Source organism: Chiloscyllium punctatum, chromosome 8 (assembly GCF_047496795.1).
Source record: "Chiloscyllium punctatum isolate Juve2018m chromosome 8, sChiPun1.3, whole genome shotgun sequence".
NCBI classification, from domain to species: domain Eukaryota; kingdom Metazoa; phylum Chordata; class Chondrichthyes; order Orectolobiformes; family Hemiscylliidae; genus Chiloscyllium; species Chiloscyllium punctatum.
Window position 1 is genome coordinate 6,958,995 of NC_092746.1, and position 21,319 is coordinate 6,980,313.

General features: G+C 41.9%; 1 protein-coding gene across 1 annotated transcript in view; it reads left to right on the forward strand.

The window, feature by feature from the left end:
- Positions 1-14,861, forward strand: part of LOC140480359 (antizyme inhibitor 2-like) — an 87,772-nt gene extending 72,911 nt beyond the window's left edge. The window contains exons 8-11 of the mRNA XM_072575119.1: positions 837-999; positions 4,397-4,509; positions 10,711-10,925; positions 11,091-14,861. Of these exons, the coding sequence (XP_072431220.1) occupies positions 837-999; positions 4,397-4,509; positions 10,711-10,925; positions 11,091-11,181 (582 nt within the window). The 3' untranslated portion in view covers positions 11,182-14,861. The remainder of the gene's footprint in view (positions 1-836; positions 1,000-4,396; positions 4,510-10,710; positions 10,926-11,090) is intronic.
- Positions 14,862-21,319: the final 6,458 nt, after the last annotated feature.

Here is a 21,319-nt window from a genome sequence, read left to right on the forward strand (position 1 = left end):
AATGTGGCATAGTCTCAGCATTTGGAGACAACTTTGTTTGTGTTGGTAGTTGATTATTGTCAGTTTTATTTAAGGAATTCCCAGCAATATTAATGCAGTATGTTTCTTGTCATGAAGGTTGCACATTTGTCCTGCTCCCATTTTGGCTGTGACACAAAATAACAGCTTAAAGATCATTTCTGTGCTCGTAAGAGATCATTCTGAAAAGCAATGTCACACTTTGTCAAATAATAATTAATTATGAATGATGGAATACATTAATCCATTATTCTTCATTAAATTCCATGAGAACTTCATTTATGTTATCCCTATTAATTTGCTTAAAGCCAACAGATTTAAGAACATGTTCTTCTTCACTGTTATCATACTTATGAACAGACCTCTCACATATTAGAGTTAATTTTTCTGTGTACCTTCTCCCTCGCTGTAATGCTATGTGCTGCATTCTGCTCTACTATCCTGATGTACTTACGTAAGGTATGGTTTGTATGGTTAGCATGCAGAACAGTAATTTTCACTGTACTTCGGCATGTGACAATAATAAATTAAATCAAACTAAATTAAATCCTGCTTTGGAGATGCCGGTGTTGCACTGGGGTGTACAAAGTTAAAACAAATCACACCACACCAGGTTTTGGTCCAACAGGTTTAATTGAAAGCACTAGCTTTTGCGGCGTTGCTCCTTTATCCACAACCACCTGATGAAGCAGCAGTGCTCCAAAAGCTAGTGTTTCCAATTAAACCTGTTGGACTATAACCTGGTATCATGTGATTTTTAAATTAAATCCAAACACTAGTTATCTGACCATAATCTCTTATTCTTTTCCTTGTTTTAGGTAGCAGCAGAGATCAATCCTGCATTGGATATGTATTTTCCTGACAAAACTGAAGTGCAGATAATCGCTGAACCAGGCCGGTATTATGTGACCTCACCTTTCACTCTGGTTGTGAATATCATCGCTAGAAAATTAGTTGAAAAGTCTCAACCCAACTCCAATGGTAATTTTCATCTTCATCAAAAGATGAAAATTTTAGGATCATAGAATCATTGAATCCCTAGTATGGAAACAGGCCCTTTGGCCCAATAAGTTCACACCGACCCTCCAAAAAATAACCCACTGAGACCCTCCCCTATTATCCTTATATTTATCTCTAACTAATGCACCTAACCTACACATCCCTGAACACCATGGACAATTTAGCATGGCCGATTCACCTAACCTGCACATTTTTGGATTGGGGAAGGAAGCCAGAGCACCGAGAGGAATCCCATGCAGACACAGGGAGAACATGTGGAGTATGCACAGACTCCGGAGGCTGGAATTAAAACCAGGTCCCTGGTGCTCTGAGGCAGCAGTGCTAATTACTGAGCCATGGATCTGTGCAAATGTCTCCATCTCTGAGTTAGAGAGTTTTGGGAGAGATCTAACTTACTTACCTGATATTTAGAAACAAACACAGAAATTGCTGGAAACACTCAGGGGGTCTGGTAACATCAGTGGCAGAAATCACAGTTAACAATTTGGGTCCACTGACCTTTCTCCAGGAAGTAAACTAAATAAAATAAGGAAAAGAGCAGGTCAAGGGTGAGGATTCCTATGTATAAATAACTCATCTCCTGACTCCCCAAGGCTTGTCCACCATCCACAAGAGTGCAATGGAACACACCCCACTTTCTTACATGAGTGCAGCTCAAACAACACTGAAGAAGTTTGACACTATTCAGGACAAAACATTCCATTTGATCGGCATAACATCCACTTTCTCCAACATTGATGCTCAGTGGCACAGAGTGCACAGTCTACAAGATGCACTGCAGAGATTCACTAAAGCTCCTTAGTCAGCACTTTCTAAACCCAAAACCACTTCTGTCTCGAAGGAAGAGGTACCAAATACATACACCACCTGCAAATTCTTCTCTAAGGCACTCACCATTAACCTTGGCAATATATCACAATTCCTTCAATGTTGCTGGATCAGAATCCTGGAACACCTTCTCTAATAGCATTCTTGGTATATCTTGACACATGGACTGCAGTGGTTCAAGAAGGTAATCTACTACCACCTTCTCAGGAGCAACTAGAGCAATAAATCTCGCCCCCTCCCAGATTCCCATTGATTACAGTTTTGCTAGGGTCCCCTCGTGCCACACTCAGTCAAATGCAGTCTTGATATCAAGGGTTGTCAGCCTTGCCTCATTTCTGGAATTCAGCACATCAATTGATAATGGAAAGTAGGGAAATGGTGGAGCTGTAATTATGTAGTTGTCTTCACTGAAGAAGACTTCTCAAAGATACTTGAAAATGAAGCTTGAACAGGAGGGAGTAACCTAGAAGAGAGAACAGATGATCAGAAAGCAACAAGAAAGCTGAAAAGACCGCCGGACTGGGTGCCTGCTTTCTAGGACTACTGTAAAATCTCAGCTGAGGTAGTGAATGTATGGATTTTAATCTTAGGTTTAATCAAAATTCCTTAGGTTCTGGAAGGATGCCACCAGATTGGGACATATTTCATGTAATATCTCTGTTCAAGAAAGTAGGTAGCCATTGCCTAACTTCCCTTGGGGAATTGCTGAATTCCATTATTAAGGAGATTATTGCAACTGATAGAAACTCACAACATGAAGCATCAACATAGCTTTGTAAAAGGAAGATTCTTTTTTTTTAAATGGAAACACCTAACGAGGTGAATACAAAGGAATCCAAAGATTAGCTGTTCTTGCTCATAATAAAAGGGACAAACAGATGGATTTTATTGTCTCATTATTTTACTATACTGTAAAATTCAAGTGAAAAGTTTCCATTGTCACCATAATCCAGTGCCATTTAAAATAGTTTAAGAATAGCAAAGAAAATGATATACTTAAAAGGAGTCCATAATCCTTCTGCCACTACTTTTCCAGTGACGCCAGTGCACTGCTCCACGGGCACCATCTTTTGCCACTGGGCTGACATTGCATCTCAATTAATGCAGCTGATGTTTGGCTGTGTGCTTGCTCCTCTGCCAGATGCCCCCTAGACACTGCTGCTACAGACCCGCTCAGAGCTCACCAGCCACCCCGCTGCCACTGCCACAGTCACTTTTGCATGAATAAAAGAATTGGGTGGACATCAGTATAAGAAGAAAAGAATCATATTTACGATAAGCTGCATTCCTGAAATCAACACCCGTTCTCTGAACCTTGACTTCTGACCATCCACCTGCTCCCTCTGATCCAGCAAATTCCTCAAATCTCTGCCGTCTTGACCTTCCAACCCTATGGGCCCTCCTCCAAAACCTCATATTGACCATATGTCTCATCTCATCTCATCTTCCTCAACTCAATCTAACTCACTGCCACTCTACCCAATACCGCCAAACACTTCACCAAACCATCCAGCTGCCAACCTGCCATTCCACCATCATGCCATCTCACCAATTCACATTCATTCACTAACACACTGGAAAAGTGTTTAAATATCCCAAAGTATTTGAATATGCTGGTGATTGAACCTATATGCCATCTAGTGCCATAAGGGAGCAGGCTTGGTTTCCTTGACGAAGGAGGATGCTGATATTTGGTCTGCTCCACATTTCTGAAGAGGCTGGATTCAGAAGTCTTGGTCAGAAATGCAGTGTCAGAGTGGAAATCAGTAACAGGAGATAGCAATCTGATTATAAAATTGGTCAGGCTCTTACTCCTTGATTGTTGTTCAGTAACTTATTTTATGTGTTTTCTGAAACAGACAGGATCAGACTAGCATTTGATGCACCCAGCATAAAATTATATAGCAAAGAAGGAGGCCATTCAGTCCATTGCGTCTGTCCTGGCATTTTAATTAGTTTCATTCCCCACTGTTCTTTTTCGTCATAACCCTACAATTCTTTTCTTTACAAGTATTTATCCAATTTTTTTGTCAAACTAACAATGAAAATTGTTTCCCCCACCCTTTCAAATTGTACACACCAGATGAATGTAGCCTCTTGTAATTCACATGAAAAGACATGTCAGCTGAGGGTAAGAGTATGCACTGTTTCTTAAGCGCAACATCAAAATGAACCAATGGAGTACTCTTCCACTTATGTGTTACTGTTATTAAATCTTTCTAGTTCACAATCCAGTAATTTGGACACATGCAACCCATGTAAACAATGGCAACTGAGAAGTGATGCTGCATCCTGGTAGCCCTCAAGCAGACAATTCCTTCCAGAAATGGAAAACATTAGAAACTAAAATGAAATCAGGCACCTGTTCTACCAATTATCTTTCCTGATTGTGGGAGACAAGGTGGTACTAATGTCAACAAAGAAGAACAACTTTCTTCTTTACCTTCATAATTCTTTTTGACCATCACAATGGCAATTTAGAAATCTATTTGTGAGTCTTTCAATAAGTCTTCAATTCTTTTTTCCTTAGATGAGGAGGCCGGGAATGAGAAGACCATGGTGTATTATTTAAATGATGGTCTGTATGGCTCTTTCTGTAACTTTGCAAACTATCGTGACCTATTGAAGCCAATCCTCTATAAAGTAAGGGTTTTAGAAATGACTTTTATAATATAAGCATTGTATAATATAAGAATAATGTTTTATTGTTGTAAATTGTTGCAGCCTACTGAAAATCAATTATTTCTACTAATTTAGCACCAACAAGAAGTGAACAAAAATATGTTCAAAGACTTATATTATTAGAAGCTTCTTAAAAGAGATTAAAATAGAGAAATTGGGAAATTTGTGCTGTTTTTTGAGGGACTTTGAAAGCTTAAGTCCAAGGCAGCTGAAGTTCCAGCTGAGAATATTGGAAGAATTAAAATCAGACTTATGTAAGAAAGAAAGAACATAAAAAAGGAAGTTAGAATCAGAGGAGCTCAGAGATCAGTGAGGGATGCAAAGCTGGATGGTTACAGAAATAAGGAAGAATGGGGCCATTGAAGAATTTGAAAACAATGATGAGGATTTTAAAATCAAAACATTACTGGACTAGGTACCAATGTAGGCCCAGTGTGAAGGATGAACAGGAAGCTGTGTGTTGAAATAGCTCACATTTACAGAGTGTGGAAGTAACCAGCTAAGGCAGTGTTGAAATAGTCAAGAGAACAAGGATATGGATGATGGTTGCAGTAGATGATGAGCTGGTCCAGTACAGAAGTAGACCTTTGAGGTTGTGCTGGATCACATATAGGACCATAGAAATAACATACAAAAATATTGCATTGTAGAAGTTTCCCTGATATTTAGGAATATTTTTCAGAGGGCAATTTAAAAGCTGTGATAATGGGAGTAAGGGTAGAGGTTAGCCCTAACCCTAAAACTATTCAAGATTAATTGAAATTGCTTCATTAATTGGTTGTCAGAAAATGCACTCTTTGACATAAAGGGAATATTCGAAGTAGGGAATATTCCTTCTTAAGAAGGAAGGAAAGCTTTATTAGCTGACACATATGTCAGAGACGGAGTAAATAATGTGACCATGGGGATCCAAGATGGTAGAATCCTGTTAGGATCACGTTTGCTGGGCTCCGCGCTGCAACATTGACATGATAGAGCCAGAACCCATCTCAAACACTTGAATAAAATCACAGTAAAGGAGCTAGAAACCTGAAAAAAAAATCTATTTACCTATGCTGTTGCAGCTGGAAATTGCCAAAGAAAGGAAGAAGCTTGCCTTGGGCCGGGGCCATGGTCCAGCCCTCTGAAGTAGCGGGCTTGCTTACTCACTAGACCCTGGTTGAGAAGCTAGCTAAATCTCGATGTTCTGGGGAAGTAGATCCAGGAAAAAAATTGAGGAGAAGCTGGCTCCTGTATCTGCTATGCTGCAAGACTTGGGGAAAAAGGAGTGATGAGCTTGAGCGCCAGGCTGCAGGGGTAGAGCCAAAGACTGACTCATCCAAGAGCTGCATTGAAGCCCTGGAAATACAGGTCCATGGTCTATTGGATCTGGTAGACGATCTCGAAAATAGAGGCAGAAGAAAGAACCTGCGCGTTTTTGGCATACCGGAGGATACGGAATGTGAGCAGCCGGCGGAGCTCTTCAAGAAGTTGTTCCTGGAATTCCTTGGGTTGGAGGTTGAAAAGGGAAGGATAACAATTGAGAGAGCCCACCAGATTGCAGCACGAAAACCAGGTGTGGATCAGTGCCCACGCTCTGTCCTGGTAAGGTTCCATCATGATAAAGACAACAGGGGAGGGATCAGAGGGCATTGGTATGAGGCGGCTCCAGAGTCATGTTTTTTCAGGACTTCTCAGCATCAGTGGTCTGGAAAAGGAAGTCCTAGGGTGGCATCAAGAGGAGATTGAGAGAGTTTGGCATCCAGCATTTATTAAGATATTCAGCAGTGCCTCGGATCAATCATAATGGATTCATACATTTGTTCAACTCATCACAGAAAGCGAACAACTTTGTGGACACATTGACTTAAGTCAAACAGCTGAATAGGCGTAGAGGACAGGGCTGTTCGAGTTTGCTTTTTTTTAAAACAAGGAGTTGGTGGAGTCTCCTTTCTGGTAATAAGTTGCGTGAAATGATGCCTGGGACAGATACAGCATTTATCTTTAATTTCTAGGTGATGTTAAGGGATTGATGACATGTTTATTTTTAGTTTACTTATTTATAGTACTAACCTTGCTCTTGGGTGGTTTTTTTTGTCTCTACTGGGTGGTTGGTATATGTGGCGTGACCCTAACTGGTAGAAGTTGAGAGGGCAGTTGGGATGGTTAGTAGGATATGCAAGTACCCCCTTTGAATGGGGGGGTAAATTTGTCCAATCAGTGTCTTTGGCAATATTTTGTTTTTCTGTTTTTGCTGTACATAGTTTTTGTAAGTTTTGTCAATTATTTTAGTCTGTGTAGTTTTGGGGTTCTGTGGATTCTTTTGCATTAAAGCTTAGCAAACTGCAGTTCGGGTTTTTCCTCTGTGGAGTCTAGGTGGTGCATTGGAAGGTTATGGCCAAGGATGTGTTTAAGTGGTACACCTGGAATATTAAGTAGAGTCATTTGCCTGTGAAGTAGAAGAATGTACTTTTCAGCCTTAAAAGGGAGAGGGTGGAAGTTGTCTTATTACAAGAAGCACACTTGGACGATACAGAACATTTGAAGCTGCAACAGAATGGGTATGACCGGATTTATTTCTCATCTTTCAATACGAGTAGACGGGTGGCCATTTTAGTTAGTATGAAACTCCCATTTAAATTATTAGAGTGCATTAAAAGGCTCACACAGGAAATTTGTAATCCTTAAAACTTTGATACTTGGGGAAGAATACAGTAGCTTAAATGTTTATTGTCCCTTGGCCCATCTCCTTAAATTCTTGACAGACACTTTCTAGACTAGTTAACCTTGCATCTCAACATATCATCACAGGAGGGGGTTTCAATTGTCTCATAGAACTTATGGTAGATAGTTTGCCCAAAGGCCCACTGGTATCTTCTTTGCGATCCAAAATGTTAAGGGATTCATGTGCTGAATTGAGGTTGGTAGATATTTGTATACCCCTTCACCGTACTGGCAGGGACTTTACGTTCCTTTCGAACCCACGTAAATGCCATACCAGGATTGATCTTTTTCTGACCCTCGCAGTACATCTGGACATGGTGGCGTCATGTACAATTGGCAATATCACTACTTCCAATCACGCCCCAGTGCATTCAATGGATAGGAGTAAAGATATGGTGGTAGGCTTGAGGCACTGGCAACTGGACCCCTTCATCCTCAAGGTTAGCAAGTTTATTGAATTATTTTCGACTGAGTTCAGGACTTTTTTTAGATATTGTTTCAGGCTCACCTAGTAGCCCAACCATTCTTTGGGAAACAGCTAATGTCATTGCTAGGTGGTTGGTTATTTCCTATTCAGCTAGTAAGAAACGACAGATGGGCAAGCAGCAACGCTTGTTCGAGACGTGTCTGAAAGTAGCTGAAAAGGCATACTTTGACAGGCGCTCCGGTGGTTAAACTGCAGAGAATCATGGCACTTCGGTCTATGCTGAACTCCATATTCTCACGGACAGCCAACAGGGAGCTTACATTTACAAGTCAGAGGCTGTTTGAGCATGGGGGTCAGCCAGGCAAGTACCTCGCATACCTTGCTAGGAAAAGGAGTGGCTCCCTCAAGCCATTACCTCAATCAGAGAGGACACTGAAAATTTGACTTGCGATTCTAAAAGGATTAATCCAGCATTCCAGAATGTTTACTCTTAATTATACCAATCTGAAAGCTGTGAGAGTGGGCGGGTTAGGATGGAGTCATTTTTTAAAGAATTTAGACATTCCAGGAGTGAGCCCTGAACAAGAGTCTCTCCTCAATGCCCCATTGTCAGACTAAGAGGTGAAGGAGGCTGTGAGGCTGCTCCAGAATGGGAAGGCACCGGGTCCTGACAGTCTCCCCAATGAATTCTCTAAGGATTCTAGAAGTATGTTGTCAGGGTTGATGTTTAGTATGTTTAACGACTCACATAGTCGTGGCCACCTCCCATCACCTCTAAGAGCGGCGAACATCTCTCACATTCTTAAAAAAGGGAAGGCCCTGGAGGATTGTGTTTCCTACAGACCCACTTCGCTCCTGAACGTTGACTTCAAAATTCTATCCAACACTCTGTCATTAAGGTTAAAAACTGGACCGCCCCCCATCATTAAGGAGGACCCAGTCATAAAGGATCGCACATCAACGGATAATGTCAGGAGATTACGTAACATGATTTGTGTATGACAACAGCAATCAGTACAGGGATTGGTGATCTCCTTTGATGCTGAAAAGGCATTTGACAGGGCTGAGTGGCCATATCTTTTTCATACATTGAAACAGTTTAGTCTGGGACAGACCTTCATTAGGTGGGTAGAGGTTTTGTATAGTGATCCTCTTGTCGCAGTCCTCACCAATGGTGTACGGTCAAGCAATTTTAATATTTGTAGGGGCAGTTGACAGGGCTGTCCTTTGTCACCATTGCTTTTCACATTGGTGATCAAATTGCTGGCGGAGGCAATATGCAGGGATCCCAATATAAGTGCTCTAGAAGTGGGGATGAAGCCACATAAGATTGCACTGATTGAATGAGGGTTCCCCCAGGCCCACTTTGTTTGGACATTGAAGCATCTCAGGCAAGATGCCCCCTTATTAGCCTGCTGTTCTTAGACAAAAATGAGGACAGTTAAGGAAGATTGCCAGAGCCCAACAGTCATCAATACTGTCAAGGCGTGGAGGGCAATGCGTCATGGTGAGGGCTATTTTGCCAATGCATTATTTTTGACACTAATACTTGACAATTTTGATGAATAAGGGGAGACCTTATCGGAGCATATCAGATTGGCAGGGTAAACATGAAGAGGTTCTTCCTCCTTGTGAGAGTGTCTAGGACCAGAAGGTGGAATATCAGAGTAAGGAGTCTTAATTTAAGTCAAAAATGAGGAAGAATATTTTTTCTGTCAGAGGATGGTGAATCTATGGAAAGCTTTACCACACAGGTCAAGATTAGATTGTTAAGTGTATATTCAAGTCTGATCCAGACAGATTTTTGATCAGAAAGGAAATCAAGAGTTATGGGCATAAGGGAGGAAAGCAGAGCTGAGGATCATCAGATCAGCCACGGACATGCTGAATGATGCAGTGGACTAAATGGGCAGAATGGCCCACCTCTGCTTCTCAAGCTTATTGCATTCAACAACAATGGAAAAAGGAACCTGGGCACAAAATACTTATGGGCAAGAACCTAGTAAGCAAGGATGGAGTCACAGAATCATACAGCATGGAAACTGTCCTTTCAGTCCAACTAGTCCATGCTCACTATATTCCCAAACTAAACTACACCCACCGGTCTGCGCTTGGCCCATATCATGTTCTTATCTGAAAGACTTCTAAACGCTGTATTATAACTGCACACACCACCTCCTCTGGAAGTTCATTCCACACATGCTCCATTTTCTGTGGAAAAGAATTGCCTCTCATGTATTTTTCCAATATTTCTTCTCTCACCTTAAAAATAATCCCCCTCATCTTGAAATCCCCCTTCATATAGAAGAGAAACCTGCCATTCACCTTATCTGTACCCCTCATTATTTTGTCAACCTTTCTCACTTCATTCAACTCCCTATGCTCCAATGAAAGAAATCCCAGCCTAACCATATAATTCAAGCCCTCCATTCTCAGCAGCATCCTGACAAATGTCTTCTGAACCCTCTACAGCTTAATAATATACTTCCTATAACAGGATGACCAGACTGGACACAGTACTCCAGAAAAGATCTCACCAACCACCAACATCCTGTGCAACTGCAACGTAATGTCCCACCTTCTATACTTAAAAGGTCTTAGCAATGAAAGCAAGCGTGCTAAATGCCTTCTTAATCACCCTATCTTTATGTGAAAATGATTCATGATAATCTGAACAATGAACAGATACTGGGACATAAAAAAACTCTGGAGTATTCAGGAAATAGGCGAATGCTCTCAAGTGACACAGGGCCTAATGCAAAGTTGAACTCAGCTGGGAAACAGCCTTTGCATTCTGTATTTAGCTTTGTAACTTAAACATGCTCATACAGTAATTAACAAAGGAATGAGAACCCATAAATTTATAGCAATGAGAAAGGAAATAGCAATGACCAACATTTACAGGATCTTGTCTTTGCGTGCTGATGGTAGTCAATCAGCCTCACGTTTTACATCTCTCCACATTATTTTTCCATTCACTTCTCCACAGATTACATTTTTAAGAAAGTTAACCTGGTATGTATTTCTCACAGAAACACTCCCTGGACCAAAAGCTGTATAACACCAGGATTTGGGGACCCACCTGTGATGCAAGGGATCATATTTCCGATGCCTGGATGCTGCCTGAACTGGAGATTGGAGACTGGTTGCTCTTTAAAAACAATGGAGCATACACCAGCAGCATCTCAACCACGTTCAATGGTTTTCATGCAGCCCCAACGCACTATGCAATATCAGAGGAGGCCTGGTAAGGAAAAGAGAATGTCACTCCACAAATTTAGAAACTGTGATGCTGGATATTACGTTACATCTTATTGTTGTGATATATTGCAAATAGATTCCTTTGCACAGTTTATTTACACAGACATGTTTAGTGATATTTGGGACTTAATCTGTGAAATTTTCTACACAGGGAAACCCTTCAGAATATAAAGAAAGAAATACAATCTCCAGTGGAAGAACAGGATGATGTAGACACTCAACATCTGGTCATCAGACAATAAGATTTAGGATTGAAGCAGCCACTTTATCACCTATTGCGATCAAGACTAATCAGATAATCCTTAACTCCTTTTGCCCGCTTTTTCCCTAAAATCCTTGTCTCCCTTACTGACTAAAATTTGTCTTCAGCCTTCAACACTCTTTATGATCCAGCCTGTGATAATGAATTCCACAAATTTACTCCCCTCTGACAAAACAAATTCCTCCTCATCCCTGTCTTAAATGTATGTCCCATAGTCTGAAGTGTAATGTGGGAAAGTGAAAGATGGCCTATTTTGCTTGGAAGAACAGTAAAGAAGAACATTATTTATACAGAGAGACGACAGAGTCCTGCGTCATAGACAGATCTGGGTTGTCCTCTATGCTAATAGCAAAACGTCAGCATGCAAATACAGCAAGTGAGTAGTGTATTAGGACAAATTTCTCTTCGAGAGTTGTTAAAGTTTGGAATTCTCTCCCTCCGTGAGCAATGGAGACTTGAAAATATTTTCAAGGCTGAGACAGACTTTTTTTTGAACGACAAGGGGGTCAATCAGCCTGACATGGTCATACTCACAGAATCGTATGATGCACAAAACATCCCAGACAACACCATCACCATCCGTCCTGACCTGGTAGACAGTAAAGCGGGAACTGCTGCAAGAGTCTGAGTCATAGAGATGTACAGCACGGAAACGGACCCTTCGGTTCAACTCATCCATGCCAATTAGATATCCTAACCTAATCTAGTCCCATTTGCCAGCACTTGGCCTATATCCATCTCAACCCTTCCTATTTATGTACCCATCCAAATGCCTTTTAAATGTTGTAATTGTACCAGCCTCCACCACTTCCTCTGGCAGCTCATTCCATACACGCATCACCCACTGCGTGAACAAGTTTCCCCTTAAGTCCCTTTTAATATTTCCCCTCTCACCCTGAACTTATGTCCTTTAATTCTGAACTCCCCATCCCAAGGGGAAAGGCCTTGTCTATTTATTCTACCCATGCCCTCATGATTTTATAAACCTCTAAGGTCACCCCTCAGCTTCCAATGTTACTGAGAAAACAGGCCCAGCCTATTCAGCTCTCCCTGCAGCTCAAATCCTCCAATCCTGGCAACGTTCTCGTAAATCTTTTCTGAACCCTTTCAAGTTTCACAACATCCTTCTGATAGGAAGGAGACCAGAATTGCACGCAATATTCCAAAAGTGGCCTAACTAATGTCCTGTACAGCTGCAACATGCCCTCCCAACTCCTATACTCAATACTCTGTTCAAAAAAGGAAAGCATACCAAATGCCTTCTTCATTACCTTATCTTCCTGCAACTCTACTTTCAAGGAACTATGAACCTGCACTTCAACGTCTCTTTGTTCAGCAACACTACCCAGGACCTTACCATTAAATGTATAAGTCCTGCTCTGATTTGCCTTTCGAAAAAGCAGCATCTCACATTTATCTAAATTAAACTCCATCTGCTGGACCCCATGAAGCCTCATGGGATTATGACAAACATGGGCGAGGAAACTTGTTGCTAGTCACCAATTCAACTACTCACTGAAGGGGTGGGTGCAACAAACAGCCCAATTTTCAATAATGGGGGAGCCCAGTACGTCAGTGCAAAAGATGATGTTGAAGCATTTGCAACAATCTTCAGCCAGAAGTGCCAGGTGGATGATCCATCTTGGCCTCCTCCAAAGATCCCCACATCACAAATCCCAGTCTTCATTTCTGTGATATCAAGAAATGCTTGGAGGCAGTAGATACTGTGAAGGTTGTGGGCTCTGACAACATTCCAGCAATAGTGCTGAAATCTTGTACTCTAGAACGTACCGCACCCTGAGGCAACTTGTTCCACTTCAGCTACAAAAATGGCATTCATATGACAATGTAGAACGTTGCCCAGATATGTCCTGCACACAAAAAACAAGACAAATTAATCCAACCTATTATCACCCCACCAATCTACTCTCAATCATCAGTAAAGTGGTGGTAGATGTCACCAACAGTGCTATCAAGCAGCACTCACTCAGCAATAACCTACTCAGAGATGCTCGGTTTGGGCTCTGCCAGGGCCACTCAGCTTCTGACCTCGTTACACTCTTGGTTCATTGTTGTGGTTCTGTTTGCTGAGCTGGGAATTTGTGTTGCAGACATTTCGTCCCCTGTCTAGGTGACATCCTCAGTGCTTGGGAGCCTCCTGTGAAGCGCTTCTGCGATGTTTCTTGTTGTGGTTGTTGAAGGGCATCTCTCCAGTGGCTCCTCAGGGTACAGTCAAAGGCACAACCATCTTCAAATGATTCATCAATGAATGCAGATATTCAAATCCATTTCCTTTCCCATCTGGTTGTCATTATAATTACAGTTGCTCCAGTGTATTTGATATTTATATACATTAAGATCAACAACGAGAAAAAAAAAGGTATCCCATAAGCTTGACACAATCACCATGGGCAATGTGTACGCCAAATGTCAGGAGATCCTAGGATACAAGGAACTCCCTCGTTTTTTTTAATCCTTCCTATTATGTTAGTTGTTTTTAAATTCTAAATTATGTACACTATAGTGTGATTTTTAATGAATACTGTATTACAATAATGTGCAGTATCGCAATGATTTACTGCTACATGTAACCATGTAAAATTACTGTGTGTAGCTGTGATGTGCCACACTTATTTTACATGCTCATTAAAGTACCTGATTCACATCTACATTGGCTTATGTTACAGATCACCTTTACCTCATAAACACTTCTCTCTCATGACAAGCCCAATTCAGCTTTGTACCTTTAGATAACAAATGACATCCACTAATGCTCGTTCCATTGAAGGAGGAGTGGTGTAGCAGCCTGTGACTGCTCAAGTAAAATAAAATTAAAATGTAAACACAAACAACAGCCATAAAGCAAGAAATACAGGCAAAGCAACTGAAGTAAACAGGGCACAGAAATCTGCCAAAAAGCAAGGTTTGCTGGGAATACCTCAGTCCAAGACATACAAACACAGAGATAATTCAGTCTGGAGACAAGCCCTCCTGTACTCGTGGGGGATACTTTCCAAAAGCACAGAACCACGAATCATAGCAAACCCATTCATTTAAATGGGAAACTTACCTTCTCGGCAGCCCCTGGTTCTGGAATGTTCCCTGTAATATGTTTGAGCTGTGGCAAACTGCGGGTAACTGAAATCGCGATAACAGGACCCACGGATACAAGGGTCACCCTGTACAACTGCTATTTCAGCCACCTACAGTCAGACCCCACCACCAAGGATATATTTCCCTCCCACTCCTACCTGCAGAGATCATTCCCTCCATGACTCCCTTGTTAAGTCCATTCCTTCCACTAACCCACCCTCCACACCCAGCACATTGCCTTGCCACTGCAGTGGTAGTAAAACCTGCACCTATATCTCCACCCTCACCTCCATCTGAGTCCCCAAAAGTTCTTCCCATATCCAGAGATTTTCCTGTACATCCAAACACAGAGGATCATTCACACGTAGAATGAATATTCTGAGAAAGTGGTGGATGCGGACACAATTACGGTTACAAGACATTTGGAAAGATACTCATATAGAAAAGGTTTGGAGGGATACAGGACAGGGGTAGGAAGGTGGGACTAGTTTAATTTGGGTGGCACAGTGGCTCAGTGGATACCACTGCTGCCTCACAGCGCCAGGCACCTGGATTCAATTCCCTCCTGAGGAGACTGTTTGTGAGAAACAAAGCCCATTCACTTCAATAATTTCAGTCCGAGACAAGATCTGAATCAGTAGTGTCATTTATTTTACACTTGCAAGTGGGTGTGATGTCCACTGTCTACAAGGCCGAGGACATACATACACTAAATTCAATTCATCCACAACATTTATATGATTTGATGTCGATTGTTTTACACTGCTCCCTCCCCTGTTTACATCGTCCACTTCCCTAAGACCGGCCCCCATTACCCCTGTTTATCTCTTGCCTTATCCGGCCTTGTCTGTGACAAAATGCTTATTTCTGGTCTCACAAGGCTGTTTGACCTCATCCTGCTGTAGGTCATTGTTAGGCATATTCTTTCTTCATCATTATCTACCCCCTTCATCTGTGCCTTTCCCGAGGCCGTTCTGATCCCTATGACCCTTTTAATTGGGGTTTGTTCCTGTGTTTTTGTAAAAGTGGGAAGCACATGTTTATATCTACTGTTTGTACAGGCATATCTAGCTTAACTTCATCCCCTCACAACATCTTATCTACTTGCCCATAATATCTACCTTCTGACATACAGTTTTAGCTAATACAAAAACAATTATATATTTCCTCCACATCGTTTCCATTCTTGTTGACTCAGCTCTTGACTAAAACAATTACCCACTGGTGTGAGTTCATTTTACTTTTTAGGTTGGAATTGCAGAATTGCAGAAGTAACATTAATTTACCTATATCCCACATGTCTGTGTGGAGTTTACATATTCTCCCTGTGACTGTGTGGTTTTCCTCTGAGTGTTTCAGTTTCTTCCCACAATCCAAACGGGCAGGTCAGGTAAATAAGTCATAGAGTCATAAGAGATGTACAGCACGGAAACAGACCCTTTGGTCCAACTGGCCCATGCCGACTAGATATCACAATCCAATCTAGTCCCAACTACCAGCATGTGGCCCATATCCCTCCAAATCCTACCTATTCAAATACCTATCTCGATGCCTTTTAAATGTTGCAATTGCACTAGCCTCCACCACTTCCTCTGGCACCTTCCATACACATACCACCCTGTGTGTGAAACATTTGCCCCTTAGGACCTTTTTTATACTTTCCCCCTCTCACTCTAAGACTATAATCTCTAGTTCTAGAGTCCCCCACCCCAGGGAAAATATCTTGTCTTTTTATCTTATCTATGCCCCCCATGATTTTATAAACCTCTATAAGGTCACCCCTCAGCCTCTGACGCTCCAGGGAAAACAGTCCCAGCCTGTTCAGCCTCTCCCTGTAGCTCAAATACTCCAACCCTGGCAACAACTTTGGAAATCTTTTTCTGAACCCTTCCAAGTTTCACAACATCTTTCTGATAGGAAGGAGACCAGAATTGCACACAATATTCCAACGGTGGCCTAACCAATGTCCTGTACAGCCACAACATGACCTCCCAACTCCTGTACTCAATACTCTGACCAATAAAAGAAAGCAGACCAAACACCTTCTTCACTATCCTATCTACCTGCGACTCCACTTTCAAAGAGCTATGAACCTGCACTCCAATGTCTATTTGTTCATGCTAGAATTACTACATTCCCGTCAGGGGTAAATGTGGTGTAATAGGGATGGGGAATGGGTCAGTGTGGACCTGTTGGGCCGAATGGCCTGTTTCCACATTATCGGGATTCTCGGATTATGTTCGGCACGGACTCTGATTGGTCAAACCCTTGGAAACTTCGAGAAGGTGCCCGCTCTCCAGCGGACATCGTGGCACTTTGGGACAGGGTAGAGACTAAAGAGAGAGAATCAACCCGTGGGGGGCGACGAACGGCGAAAGTCACCAGTCCTAAAGAAGAGGACAGTTGTAAATGAAGGTGTAAAAATGGTAAAGTTTGTTTCTTGCCTGTGCTGTCTTCAAATAAAGCCGCGACCGTTAGGCTAACTGCCGGCTCGTGGCCCGCAAAGGTACCTGGGTAAACTCGTCTCGCGCTTCCGGGTGTAAGTGCGTCCGCGAGGTGCTCGAGACACGTGCAGCGCGGAGCAGGACCGTTCCCTGAGGTAAAGAGAGTGCAAGGCCCACACAGGGTGTTATCGTCGTCAGTCTTATGGACACGCTCTTGGATTTGTAGAGGATGCTGAATCGGGGAAAGGAAGCATCCGGTTGACATGTTCAGTGAGGAGCTGGGATTGTCCTCGAGCAACAACAAGTGATGAGCTCTCTCCGCGGTAATGAGCGGGAATTCAGTCAGCAATCCCCTAAACCTAACCCTAACCATCCCCGCCACCACCCAGCCTGAAAACGGGACAACGTGGCCGATGAAACAACAAAAAACTGTTTCTGAGAATTCCCTGACCTCCTTTATTCGGCTACAATGTTGACTGAATAAATATTAAACAGTATGATGCAAGATTGTAATTAGCACTGGCCGAGGATTTGCGCTGGATTATAGAATCATAGAGATGTACAGCACAGAAACAGACCCTTCGGTCCAACCTGTCCATGTCGACCAGATATCACAACCCAATCTAGTCCCACCTGCCAGCACCCGGCCCATATCCCTCCAAACCCTTCCTATTCATATACCCGTCCAAATGCCGCCTTTTTCTTTTGCTAGATATTTTTATTGATAAAGAAAAAGAACATTTTTTATAACATTATTACAAGCTTACAAAATAATACACACAAATACAAAAGAAAAGAGAAAGAAAACACTCAACTAACTATTAATCTAACCTATAACTAACCAGAACATATAATAAAAATCTTACATTACTTAAAAGGAAAAAAAAATAATTATTATGAGGTACATGCTCAGAACAAATTAAAACCAAGTCATAATAAAACCCGTATTTGTACAGGATTCCTCCCCCTGGGGGTCCCTGGACCAGCCAGAACTGTACCACAACAAGATAAAAGCCCTTGACAAAATGGCTGAAATATCTATCGATTATAGTTCAGAAAGAGCTGCCATATCTTATAAAATAATTCAGGTTTTTGGTGCACCGTATTTGTAAGGAAGTCAACAGGAATACATTCCATGACCAACCTATACCAATTTGAAGGTCCTGGAGGACCCTCAGCTACCCAGTTTACTAAGATATTTGTCCTTGCACAAAAGGAGAGAATAGAGAATAATTTCCTCCCGTGCATATCCAGCGAGGGCAGGCTCGGAAAGCTCAGGAGAAGAGATAGTGGATCTACCCCAATTTCTGCTCCCAAGATTTCTGTCAGAGCGTTTCCTATTCTGACCCAGTATTTGGAGATCTTGTGACATGACCATAAGCAGTGTGTCAGAGTGCCAACCTCTATTTTACATTTAGGACACGTTGGAGATGCTCCTGTCCTAAATTTTGCCAATCATTCCGGTGCTATATGAGTCCTATGGAGTGTCTTTAATTGAGTAGCTTGGATTCTATTACAGAAAGAGATTTTTCTGGCATTTTCCCAAATGTTGTCCCATATTTCTGAAGAGATTTCCAACCCAATTCCTGATTCCGTGTTTTAAACAATCTTTCCATGTCTTCCGATACTTCGTTATGTAGTGAATGATAGAGAGTGCTGACCGAGGGTAAACCCATTGGCCACAACACTCTTCGTTCCCTATCTGATTTATAAAAGCAATCTAATAACGTAGTCTTCTTCTGTATGTAATCTCAAATTCGGAAGTACCGAAAGAGGTCTCCATTAAGTAGTCCAAATTTCTGGTGTAGCTGTTCAAAAGACATCATAACCTCCCCATCGAACAGATCTCTTAAGCAAGAAATACCCCTGGACCTCCAGGATTTAAATGTGGTGTCTGTTGAAAACCACATGCTCCCGTTATAGGAGTATAAGGGGAGGTTTTTTGTGAATTGCCCTCGTTTGCCGCATTATCCTCCAGGCTTTAATTGTGTTTAATACAATAAAGTTTTTACAATAGTCTATAATGACTTTCATTTTATCTAAAAATAGGAGATTAGTAAGGGGACACTTTGCTTGAGAGGCCTCAATGTCCATCCAGATTGATTGCGGGTCACGCGAGACCCAACCAGCTATGTAGCTTAATAGAGAACTCATCTGATACTTCCTAAAGTCTGGAAAATCCAGCCCTCCCCTTGCTTGCTTCCTGCAGCTTCCTTAGCTTAATAAGGGTCCGTCTATGATTCCAGATGAAAGAGCGAAGCCAACCACATGGTTTGCGGAATGCCGGCCTCGGTAGCATCACTGGGGGCATTCTCATCGGGTATAGGAGACGGGGCAAAATACTCATTTTAATTAGAGCTATTCTGCCTAACCAAGATATTGGAAGATACCCCCCAGCGTTGAAGGTCCTGCCCTATCCTCTCCAATAGATGTACAAAATTGTCTTCGTACAACTGGCCAAATATTGGGGTGATAAAAATACCTAAATATAAAAAACCTTCTCGGGACCACCGAAAGGGAAAGCGAGATCTGTCCGATAAGTGGGACATACTAGTGAGACTGCCCGTAGGCATGGCCTCCGATTTTGTGAAATTCACTTTGTAACCTGAAAACACACTAAATAAATTAATTACTTGGATCAGGCGGGGCACGGACATCAAAGGATTACTAAGAAAAAGGAGAGAGAACATCATCTGCATAAAGGGTAATTTTATGTTTACCCTTACCAACCCTCGGAGCCATTATATTAAAATCAGCCCGTATAGCTTCCGCTAGTGGCTCAATAATTAGCGTGAATAACAGGGGACAACCCTGACAGCATCCCCTACCCACGCTGAAGCTATCCAAGCCTAAACCATTGGTAATCATGGCTGCTTTGGGGTCATTATACAATATTGAGACCCATTTAGCGAATATCTTTCTGACACCAAACTTCTCCAGTGTGTAAAACAGGTATGACCATTCCACCTGGTCAGATGCCTTCTCCGCATCCAACGAGACTACTATTCCCGGTATTCTTTCCTGCTGACAGACTTGAATCACATTCAAAACCCTTCTAATATTATTAGATGATCAACGGCCCTTGATAAACCCCGTCTGGTCCTCTTTTATGATGTGTGGTAACACCCTCTCCAACCTCAATGCCAATGTTTTAGAAAGAATTTTAAAATCTACATTTAACAAAGATATTGGTCTGGATGATGCACAATCTTCTGGGGCCTTTCCTTTTTTGAGAATGGAGAGGTATTCGCCTCTCTCAATGTAATTGTACATGTCTATAAGTGGACCAGCTAGTACTCCTGTAAACTCTTTGTAGAATTCAACCTGGAATCCATCTGAGCCAGGTGCTTTACTGCTCTGAAGCTGCCTGATTGCGTCAAGAACTTCCTGGGTTGTCAGGGGAGCATTCAAAATCGACACCTGTTCCGGGGTTAAGTCCGGAAAGGCCAGGCTTTTAAAAAAGGAGTCCATCTTCTTAGCTCTGTCTTCACAGTCCTACGATTTATACAAATCCGAGTAAAACTCCCTGAAGATTATATTGATCGTTTTATGATCATGAGTCAGAGTGTCAGCACTTTCCCAAATGGATGTGATAGCTTGAGGACCCTTTTTTTTTGCCTTGCAAGATACGCTAGGTATCTATCAGGCTTTTTGCCATATTCATATAATCTTTCCTTTGCAAATAATATTTCCCTCTTTGCCATTTGGGTAAGTGCAGTATTCAGGGCTGTCCTAAGGGCTGTAATCCTTTGTAATTTAGCAACAGAGGGCCTATCAACATAAGCCATCTCAGCTGCCTTCAAACGAGCCTCGAGTAGACGCTGTTGTTCTCCCTTTTGGTTTTTTTTGGTCGCCGAGTACGAAATAATCAGACCCGTGCATAGTCTCCCACATCACCGACAGGTTACTGGCTGTACCTGAGTTAATTTCCAAAACGATTTTGAATTCTCGAGAAAAATATTTTACGAATTTATTATCCTTCATTAAGAAAGAATCCATACGCAATGTCGGGGAGTTCGTTTCATTGTCCCTAGTCTTGGTTTCCATATACACTTCAGCATGATCAGAGATATATTACCTATTTTGCTGGATAGTTTGGAATTCAGAAAGGTGGAGGGAGTAAAAAAGCATATCAATTCTAGTGCGACACTTATGTGGATTAGAATAAAAAGAAAAATCTCTGCCTTGCGGGTGAAGGCACCTCCACACATCTACTAATCCTAGCTCCTTATTCTTGGGTATCCTGTCTACCTCCAGATTCATAATACAATTGAAATCTTCTCCTATAATTATGTAACAAGCCCTGAAAAGCCATCAGTTTGAAGAATGCTTCTGGTATAAATTTGAAAGAGTGTGCCAGAGGACAATAAAGATTCAAAATCCCATAATCCTCTCCATTTATAAGGGCTTTGATCAGTACATACTGTCCAGATTCATCCTTTATCTGGCTTAAGATTTTGAAAGGAAGGTTTTTCCAAATGAGAATGACTACTCCCTACTTTTTGAACTAAAAGATGAAAAAAAGGCCTGATCGAATCCTCCCTGTTGTAACTTCAAGTGCTCCTTATCCAGTAAATGTGT